At 31.6% G+C, this 10,248-nt stretch overlaps 1 protein-coding gene and 1 long non-coding RNA gene across 2 annotated transcripts; one reads left to right on the top strand and one right to left on the bottom strand.

Moving 5' to 3' along the window:
• The first annotated feature begins 4,760 nt into the window (after nt 1-4,760).
• On the top strand, nt 4,761-6,967 carry LOC119370511 (uncharacterized). Its single transcript, XR_016320158.1, has 3 exons — nt 4,761-5,014; nt 5,830-5,895; nt 6,609-6,967. It is a non-coding gene; the product is annotated as an uncharacterized LOC119370511 (long non-coding RNA).
• A 615-nt stretch (nt 6,968-7,582) lies between these two features.
• On the bottom strand, nt 7,583-9,839 carry LOC105636608 (hypothetical protein). The gene has a single exon (XM_012219925.4). It carries the CDS (start codon nt 9,769-9,771, stop codon nt 9,178-9,180), a length of 594 nt encoding a protein of 197 aa, XP_012075315.1. The 5' UTR covers nt 9,772-9,839; the 3' UTR covers nt 7,583-9,177.
• Nucleotides 9,840-10,248: the final 409 nt, after the last annotated feature.

The following is a 10,248-nucleotide window of genomic DNA, read 5'->3' as shown; positions in this document are numbered from 1 at the left end:
ATTGGGCAATGGAGGTTGGGTCTGTTTTGTTTCGAAGTTGCTCCATCCACTTTTTCAATTTAATGATCTTCAAACGCTTCTCCTTCAAAAATCCTCCACCTCATTCAGCCAACGTCTTTCCGCATTCAGATATTTTCTCCATCACCGCAAGTTCCGAATGAGAAAGCTAAAAACGTTGAACAATAGCTAAGCTTTTTGGTTCTCCCAACCATTGGTTCTCAAATCGGAAGCGACGGTTGCCCTTTACTGAGTGAGCTGATATGGATTTTAAGAGGAATGGAGAATGGTCAGCAGCTATCATAGGGATATTAACAACTTTCCAATCGGGAAAGCAATCCATCCCATCTGCCGAAGGCAGTACCCGGTCAAGTCTTCCTCAACCCATTCAATAGTTCCATGTCCCCTCTTCCATGTAAACTCATACCCTTCCATTCCCATATCAAATAAACCACTAGCTTGCATTGCATCTCGAAATCCATCTAGAAGCCATTGAGGATGGGGATGGAGGCCACGCTTGTCCTTAGAGCTTAAGAGATCGTTAAAGTCCCCCAAGTAGCACCAGGGAAGAGAAGATTTATGTTTTAAGCTTTGCAATAGGGCCCAGGACTCTTTGCGCTGACTTCTATTAGGACGACCATAAAACCTAGTGAGCCTCCACGATAATAGAACCATAATGCTTGGTGGGCGTAGACCCTAGGATCCACCGGCAATAGAACCATAGAAAGTTCCATAGGACTGTCAACACAGGTCTCCATCCTTTTGCCATTTCGAGCCTCCACTTCCTCACACCTTCTTCTCTTTCCATCATGCACAAGAAGCCCATCATCAGAATAATTAGGCCCATTCTCAAAAGTTGTAGGACCCACAAGATTACAATGGCCAACATATAACTGCACTTTCTCTGTGGAAATACTACCCCATGTGTGCCAGCAGTTACATCTTTTCCTCGACTACCTTTTTATTGGTGGAAAAAGAAGTACTGGGATACTTTACCCTTCGTGCCTTCCAACATTCACAACTCCCTCCTGAAAACGTGGAACATCACCTGCACTGTCCCCTGCTAGCGGTAACTCCTTCAACAGCCATTGATCCCCTATTGGTAACACATTCCAGCGAGTTCCAGCACAAAATTTGAGTCTGAATAAGTAATCTGAGCTGCTACCATATTCTCAGACCATAGGTTGCAAAGCCTTTGAGAATAATTGATGATGCTGCAGTTAAAATAGAAACTAGGCAATCGTTCATACTTGAACACAACCCAGAGCCAGACTCCACCTGGTTTCTTGATTTGCATACGACGTTTGAGAGGTTTCTGAGTGTCAAGTAGAATGCGTATTCGCATAAAACCACACCATAAAGACGAAAAGTTGGATTCGTCCACACTCACAAATTCCCCCACATAATTTCCAATCGACTGAGCAACTTTCACAGAAATAAAACCATTGGGAATATCATGGACTTGAACCCAAACATAGATACGATGGAGAGGAATAGTTTGCGGTTGTTCATCCAGTCCCAATTTCTCAAAAATTAGGAGGTGCTGATCGAATGTCCAGGGACTCATATCAACAACCCTGGACAAATCAAAAGCATTAAGGAATTGGAACAGAAATAGGTTCTTTGAGACTTCTCGTATGTTTACCCCATGAACTGGTTTCCACAAGGAGGCCATAGTTTGCTTCATGGCTAGGAAATTTATGTTTCTCTCTATCAAGAACTTCCCGACCAGTGTGAAATATGGTGGAGTTAGGTTTGTTATACTCCTATCATCATCCACCTCCAACCCACCCTCCTCCTCCTCTTCCTCTCGTATTGATAGTCGCACCAAGCTTTGGGAAATTTCTCTCTATATAGATGAAATAGACGCTATTGAAAAACTGTCAAACTCGTCACTGAAGAACGAGACTTTCTCACTCGTTAAAAACACGAGACTTCAATACTTTTTTTAGTACTAAATTTGCCATATATTTTTGTGTCTTGTTTGTAGCATAATTGTTTTATATTTTAATAAAAACTACTAAATTTAATAAATTAGTTTTAGTGAATTAAAAAGTACAAGTAAAAGCTAAATGATTTGAAAGCATACGTAGATAACGTTAAGTGCTTGTCTACAATTGCAACAAATATTAGAATACAAGTTTGCAATAACAAATTTGGAGAATAGTTGTTGGCAGTAATTCAAAGGAGTTGGCCCATTGTCGACAAACGGTGGTTATGCATTAACTCAACATTTTCACCCATGTTTCTCCATTGTGTCGTTTAGTGATGGCATGTGGGACATAGTTGCACAAACATATATACCTCAGTTTCAAAATATAAATGGTTTAAAGTTTTTTTATAATATAATATACGTCATTTAAGATTTTTACACAAAGAATTAAAGAAATAATTGATTCTCCTAAAATATAATAAAATTAAGAGTAACTATAATAAATTACTATTTATCTCAAAATTATTACCGTTTAACTAATGTAAATAAGAGTAATATTGAAAAAACATTATTTATTATTCTTTAAAATACTCAAAACGACCTGTATTTTTTTTGAAAAAATAAACATCTAAAATCAACTTATATTTTAGAATGGATGAAGTAATTACACTATTTAGTAATTGTAGTCTTAAGTTTTGCTCAAATACATTAATAAGAACTTAGAGTTTAAAATTACACTATTTAGTACTTGCATTAGAATTTCATTACACTATAAGGTCCAATCCATTAAATGACCATGAAAATGTCAAAAGTAACTTAACTCTAAAGAAAATTATGATTTAGTTCTTATGATTTGATGAAATATATTAGTAGAGAACTCAATTTTTATAATTTTACAACATTAAGTCCCTATATAGTAATTGTTCTAAGGGTGTTTCTAACATTTTAAAACCACTTAACGGAAGAATGTAAATAATGTAATTTTAAAAATCAATATCCTTACTAGCACAAAAATTGAGAAACTATATCATAATCACTGCTTATTCGAAATCCGTAAATCACCCATATATAAATATATGTTAAAATACCTACTTAGTTGATAAATTGCACTAATTAAACGCTTTAAATTGAAAGCAATTACACTTTCTTTTTCTTTTTGTTTATCATTCTGCTGAAATATAATAAATATAGAAGAATGTTGCAGTGACCACTGGAGCAGTATGGCTGAGCTGGAACTCTTGACTGCATGAGGAGGGTGATATTTGTGCAGCCACTTGATATTGGTTCAATTTAAACCGGAACCAATTTGAGTCCGACTTGTATTTTTTATGAATCAAAATCGGCTCAAATATTATTATTTTTCGTCAATTTCAATTACAGCATACTATTTTGCCAAAAATTTTCAAATTGCAGCGAAATTGTGAAAATAACATTAATCATTTGTTTGGAAAGGAAAGGAAGGAAATATTAGAGAAAGAAAAATAATAGAGGAAAATGGTGAGGAATTGACAACTTTATTTCCATAGACATTTTTCGTCATTGTGTTTGGATATAACAAGGGGAAGAAAATTTATTTTCTTTTGTTTGGAAAAGACAAAATTTTTGAGGAAAGAAAATATTATTATTAAAAATTGACAATTATATCCTCACTTAAATGATAAGGTATTTAAGAAAGGGTCAAAATGTATTGATTAATTTGTGGTATTTAGATAATTTAATAAAAAAAAAAAAAAGAGTAAACTTAACAAATTATTTTAATAAATTCACTCCTATATCTATCTATATCTATATATCTATATAAATATATAAAAGTTGAGTCCTAAAAGCTTATGTGGCATTATTTTAGACTATTAAAATGCTTACATGGCAATGTTAATATATTGAGTTGAAAATAATTTTTATATTTTAAAAAAATTATTTTAATTAATATCATTAATATTTTTAGTTTTTAAATAATTAATAAAATTAATAATATCATTAATATTTTAAAAACTTTTCACCTTCTTTTTAAAAATACTTAACAATGTCATTTCTATTTTCTCTTTCATTTTCTTTTTTATTTACTTTCCTATTTTTACATAATTTATATAAACATCTATTTCAATATAAATGAAACCATAAAAAAAAAAATCACATCATATTTTCAATAAAAAAAAAATGGATTCCTTGCAAATAATATAAGACTATTTTCACGAATTTAATAAATTTGAGCTTGATCAATGTGGTGATGATGAAATTATAAAGTATATTCAGTTCTCAATTATCAACTAAGGTATGATTAAATTGATATGTATGTTTTTTTTTTTTTTTTTTTTTTTTTGTGAAGGGCGATGACAGTATTTATTGACCTATTTCAAATTAGGGCAAATTTTAATGAAATTTTTTTTATTTTTAATCATTATTGGATTTATGCCCATATTTTAGACTATTTATTCAAAATGAATTCAATAATAATTGATATTTATAAAAATTATTTTAAAACCTACTAAAATATTTCTAGAAAATAAAAAATTCAAGATTAATTATAAATTTGATTTATGTATGTATATGTTAATACATTGATTGAAACAACCCGAATTTTTATTTTCAAAGATTTTCCAATTAAATTTAATGAATCGACAGCCTGGAAATTAATATTAATATTTTAGTGCGAATACTGTGAGAAACCGGATCGAAAACCGATTGAAAAAGCTGAAAACCAGTTAAAAATCGATGATTTGGGCCGAATCGAATCGAACCAAACCGGTTCGACCCAAACCATCTAGAAAATTCCTTTTTTTTTTATATCCAGCGCTGCACCGTCATTTCTCACCCACCATTTCTGCGCCACCTCCAGCCCACCACCGCACCACCACCTCCTCCTCCTTTCTTCCTTTTCTTCTTTCTTTCTTTCTTTTCTTTTCTTTTCTTTTCTTTTCTTTCCTTCTCCTTCCTTCTTCCCTGCATCTATCTCTGTGTGACTGGCGAGAAACAGCAGATCCACTGCGCGCCGCCCAGCCCTCGCCGCCTCTCTCCACACCGCCAGTCGACCTCCGGCCACCAGCCCCATTTCCGGTTAATCGAATTCCGGCAACAATATATTAGGTATAATTTAGTTTTAGTGAATGAAATTAATTGTTTGTAGGTAATTTATTTAGTTAAGTTAGTGTTCTTGAATTTATTTAGTTAATTTATTTAGTTAATTGATTTAGTTTAGTTAGTATAATTTTAATAATTTTAGTCGATTTAGTTAATGTTAGTAATATTAGTTAATTAAATTAATTTTATTATTTGAAGTTAATTAATTTAGTAATATTAGTTAATGAAATTAATTTTATTACTTGTAGTCAATTAGTTTAGTTAAGTTAATGTTAGTAATGCTAGTTAATTAAATTAATTTTATTATTTGTAGTTAAGTAATTTGGTTAATTTAATTTGATAATTGTGAGTAGTTAACAGTTTTATAATTTTAGTATTGATTTAATTAAGGTAGTTTAAATATAATGTTATTGTAATGTATAATTTGGATTGTGTGGTGATGTTGAGATTGAAGGAGGATGGGAAAATGTTGTTTGATTAATTGCCCGACGGATGGGCCGTATGGATTGAATATTTGTGAAATTGTTGATATTTTAACAGGTAGATAGTCTAATTTTTAGGGGAGATGCTGCCGAAATTTCGGTAGAAAAATAAAATAAATCTTGGTAGAAACTAAAATAGGAAATAAAATATATTTCAGACGAAAACAAATAAAATAGAGTTAGATAGAAAAATAAAAATTTTAGTACAGAAAAGAAATTAAATATCGAGATTTATTTACGTAGAAAAAAAATGTAGAATATAAAATAAAATTCTTAGAGTGGTAAAGAAATATTGTCTGATAGAATTATTTTCTTTTGTGTCGTTCTAACTTTGCGTAGATCGCCCGGGTCCATCTAGTGCTCCTCCAGGACAGAATCAAAGCTAGAACTTCGCTCTCCATCACTGTGAGTAATAATAAATAATGCATGTCAACACTGCATTTGCATAACATTACATTTTTATATATTTACATATTGTATTTTCTCATATATATTATGTTATGATCACTATAATTATACTTATGCATAATTGTGCATTTGGATGAAATTGGAGTATTTTGATAAATGAATTGTTTGATTATTTGTGCTGTGTATATACTGTGCTCTGTTTGTGTGGAGTTGGGATGAAGTGGGTCACCATGGGTTTGTGAGGACGGTCGATAAATATGGATCCTGATGAACTGATGAAAATGGACCGTCGGCCGGGTAAATGGGAGATCGGCGCCCCCGTGTGCACCTGATGAATTGATGAAATGATGTTGATGATATGGAAAAGAAAAGAGAGAATGTAAAATAAAATATTGAGAAGACTGGTCAAGTGAGGATTAGACCGGTCGGCCAGATATGGGGGACTGGCTCCCCGGGTGCACATGTTTGAGAGGATGGGTTGTTTGAGAGGACGGCTCGTCGGGGGTTTAGGTGACGCCACTGACTAATTTCCACGTGATGTGATTATTTGAAGGTGATATTGTTTGTGGGTGCTGATGTAATGTCATATGATTGACTGTTGTGTGTTCATTCAGTATACTAGGGTGCATTTTGCTTGACTGTATGTGGTGTGTATTATTTATTATTATTCACTGAGTTGCAAAACTCACCCCCCCCAACAAACCTCACAGGTACTAGGAAGCAGCTGATTCGACTGAAGCTCTGCAATCTTCTCCGCAGAGTTACAAATGTAAACTTTATATTCATGTTATTTAATTTTGGATGTATAAATTATTCTGTTATCAGATTATTTTTGGACTCCGCAGTTATAGGGTTGTGTATAAATATTGGACTTATTATTAGCACTACACTATAAATTAAATATTATGTAATTAGCTGTAGGTGAACCAGTAAGCCCATAACGTGATTATAATTTATTGTGAATAGGCCCTGGTTATACATTATGTGTTATTTGAGTTTGGGCCAGATGTTTGTATATGGGTTTACTGTTTTGATGAAATTGGAAAAGATAGGTAGACATATTGGATAATTTAGGCTTACTACGGGCCTCGGGGGCCTTAAGTTTACCTGGGCCCTAGTGCCGATCCGGCCCATGGAAACGGGTCGTGACATTGATCCTTTTGCAAGAATCTACAAAAAAATATTATTTTTTATTTTATTTCTTTGGGACTTAATAAGTATAATATATTTGATATTTGAATTATTGAAAGTGATTATTTATTATAATAAAAATAATATTTTTATTTTTAAATATCTTGTAACATCTACTAGCAAAGCGCGAAAAGACAACTAAGTGAAATAAGAAAAAAACTGTGGCATTAATTTTGCTAGAAATCTATCATTGACCTTAAATTTTATAATTTTCACATATTTAACACATGAATATTTAGTCACCTCAAGCTTGTGTTGCACATGCACTTTCTTGAATTAAAAACTAATTAATACACGCATCATTTTCGACCTCTACACTCAAAGTTTTGTTTTTTCAGACAAAGAAAAATAAATTTATTTTCTTTTTTTAATTATTTTCCTTTGTTATCCAAGCACAATTATGAAAAGTAACAATGTAAAAAAAAATTAATAATTCACTATTATTTTTCTTTGTTGTTTTGATTCATCTTCTTTGTAAATAGAGCGTAAAATATTGTCTACACAAAAATTATAATGTAGTGATTTATTGAATATTCTTCTAGAGACGAAATGAAAAACCTAGCACAATTTACAGTCACCCGACCTAAACTAATTTAAGAAAATGAAAAACCTAAAACCTAAAAACATAAGAGTAAGAAGAGGAGGGATCCAACACCGTTTAAACCCAATTCAAGATCCCCACACTCTGTTTCTTATATATATATATATATATATATATATATATATATATATATATATATATATAATACATGTAAATAAACTTCATATAAGACAAAGAAAAAGAAAAGAAAAAATTGCGACAGAGTTTGATTCTAGGCTAAAATGTCAGTAATGACGAACAGAAGAGCCGTTAATATAATCCAATGATACAGTATTCGTTATCAGACATCATTCAGAGTTTCAGACCTCGTATAGTGCTCTGTCCAACCAACCCCCAAAATCATTCAGAGTTTCAGACATCATTGGGCTACCCTTTCAACGGATCTTTTTACATTCAAATTTCAAATTGGTAAAAACAAAAATAATAATAAACCCTTTTCTATTTAATTAGGGGAAAAAAATAAGTTCATCTTTAAATTATAATCAAATTAACATATAAAAATTTCTATTTTTAAAAATTAATTATAAATTATAATTCTGTTAATATTTTGATCTTGTCATCCAAAGTAATGTTAACTAAATTATAAATTAAGGACCTCGTAATTTGTTTGACTATAATTAATGAACCCTTTAAATTTTTTTTATACAAAATTAATTTTATCTTTTTTCCAATCAATTGAAAAATGGAAAGAGCTTATCTTGATCGTGAATGACCAAAATACTATAATTGATATAGTTAGTTTTTTAAAAGAAAGATCTTGATTTGTTAATTTAACTATAATTTAATGACCAATTTATATTTTTTTCCATTTAGTTTTATTATATGCAGCTTCTATAATTATAACAAATCAATTTATTTAAAACATAATCACTTTAATGATTTTTAATAATAATAATATTACACAAATTAGTTTTATTAATTAAAATTTAGTTAAATTCAAATTTATAACTTCACCGATAACTTGATAAGCCAGAACAAATAATAAGTTAGTAAGTGGTTTCGTCTTTGATTTAATTTTAGAAATTTAGATTAGAGAAAACTATATTTATAATTCTCAAATCTCAAGGTGAAAAATAACCATAATAACACCCAATCTTAAAAAAAAAAAAAAAAACACTTAACATGTTCTCCTCTTACCACTCCAAGCCATATGTCATCATCACACCAGGAAATAAAAAGAAAACAAAAGAAAAAAAAAAAAAAAAAAGATTTCCAGTTTCACTTTCACAGTCCACAAAGAGAGTGACAAAATCAATTCAAAGCATATGACCGTATCATTACCTTTTCATAATCCCAAATAAATGCTAAAAAAGAAAAAGAAAAAGCTCAGGTTCTAACCAGAAATGTACCAATTCTTAAGCCCAAATCCATTTCACATATGTATGAATTTAATCAAATTTCACAAAATTTTTGGAAAACAATTAAATTCTCACATAAAAGTAATCCTAATTATACAATTAATTAATTTCTTAAAATCCTAAATTAAACTAATAACAGAGAAGAACAACAGAACAAGAAACCATAAAGGCATAAATCAAGATCAAGAAGCCAAAATGCAAAGCCCAATTTCTCTTAAACTTACCAAAATAACTCTCTGGTGGTTCTTGATAATGAATCTCAAGCTCACCTTCATCTCCAACAACTTCCCCATACTCACTATTCCCACTTCCCATTCTCATCTTCAATTCCCTTAGCTTTTCAGTCGCTAATCCTAAAGTCAGCTTATGGCATCTTCTTTGGTATTTAAACCCATTGATGCACCTCAGGGTTTGAGCTACGGAGACATAGAAGATTAGGTGGGCTAAAGAGAGAAGGATTATTGGGGCCCAGCAATGCCTGCACTGAAGGCGGCTAGATTGCGCCTCCGCCATGAAAACCAGAGAGAGGAAAATGAAGAAGAGAAGGAAAAGCTTGTGGAGTTCTTTCTTTTGGAGGTCTATTGATCTTTTCTTTTCAAGAGTTTTCTCGAAGTGGAGCTGGATTATGGTGTTTAGGGCTTGGAGTGCTGTTTCTTTTGGGATTGATTGGTGGTGGTGGTGGTGGCTACTACCTTGGTGGTGGTTGGTGTCGTAATCTGCCATTGGAGAGAGAGAGAGAGAGAGAGAGAGAGGAGGAGAGGTAGCAGAGAGGTTTAACGGGTAGTTAATGCTATTTATTTCTTTTTTTAATTTTTTACGGCTTCGATCTCGAGGAGTAGTCTTTACTTCGGTTTTTACAGTTTGAACGGGTATATGGCTGGGGAATTTAACTATGGGTTGCTACTTGTCCTAGGTAGTTATGGAAGTCACACCGTAATTTTTATATCCGCTCTGCTTCGATCCGTTTAACGAGAATATTAATAGTTATAAATATGTTTTAAACGAATATAAATAGTGAAATTAATATTTTATAACGGTATATAAATATTAGATTCTGAATACTCGCTATCACTATCCGAATGATTTTGGCTATTGGAATCCGCAAATACCCTATCCATTTATTGGTAAAAAATGCATTTAAATAAGTTTGGTTTGGATAATTTAATATGCATGGATACCCTACCCGTTTAAAGGGTATTT

This window comes from Jatropha curcas, chromosome 3 (assembly GCF_041381405.1).
Source record: "Jatropha curcas cultivar XTBG-Jc1 chromosome 3, XTBG_Jcur_1.0, whole genome shotgun sequence".
Classification (NCBI taxonomy): domain Eukaryota; kingdom Viridiplantae; phylum Streptophyta; class Magnoliopsida; order Malpighiales; family Euphorbiaceae; genus Jatropha; species Jatropha curcas.
The sequence above is the reverse complement of the archived record's forward strand: the minus strand, read 5'-3'. Positions and strand labels throughout refer to the sequence as shown.

Coding starts and splice junctions, on each gene's coding strand:
- LOC105636608 (XM_012219925.4), bottom strand. CDS start 9,771: ATGGCAGATTACGACACCAACCACCACCAAGGTAGTAGCCACCACCAC.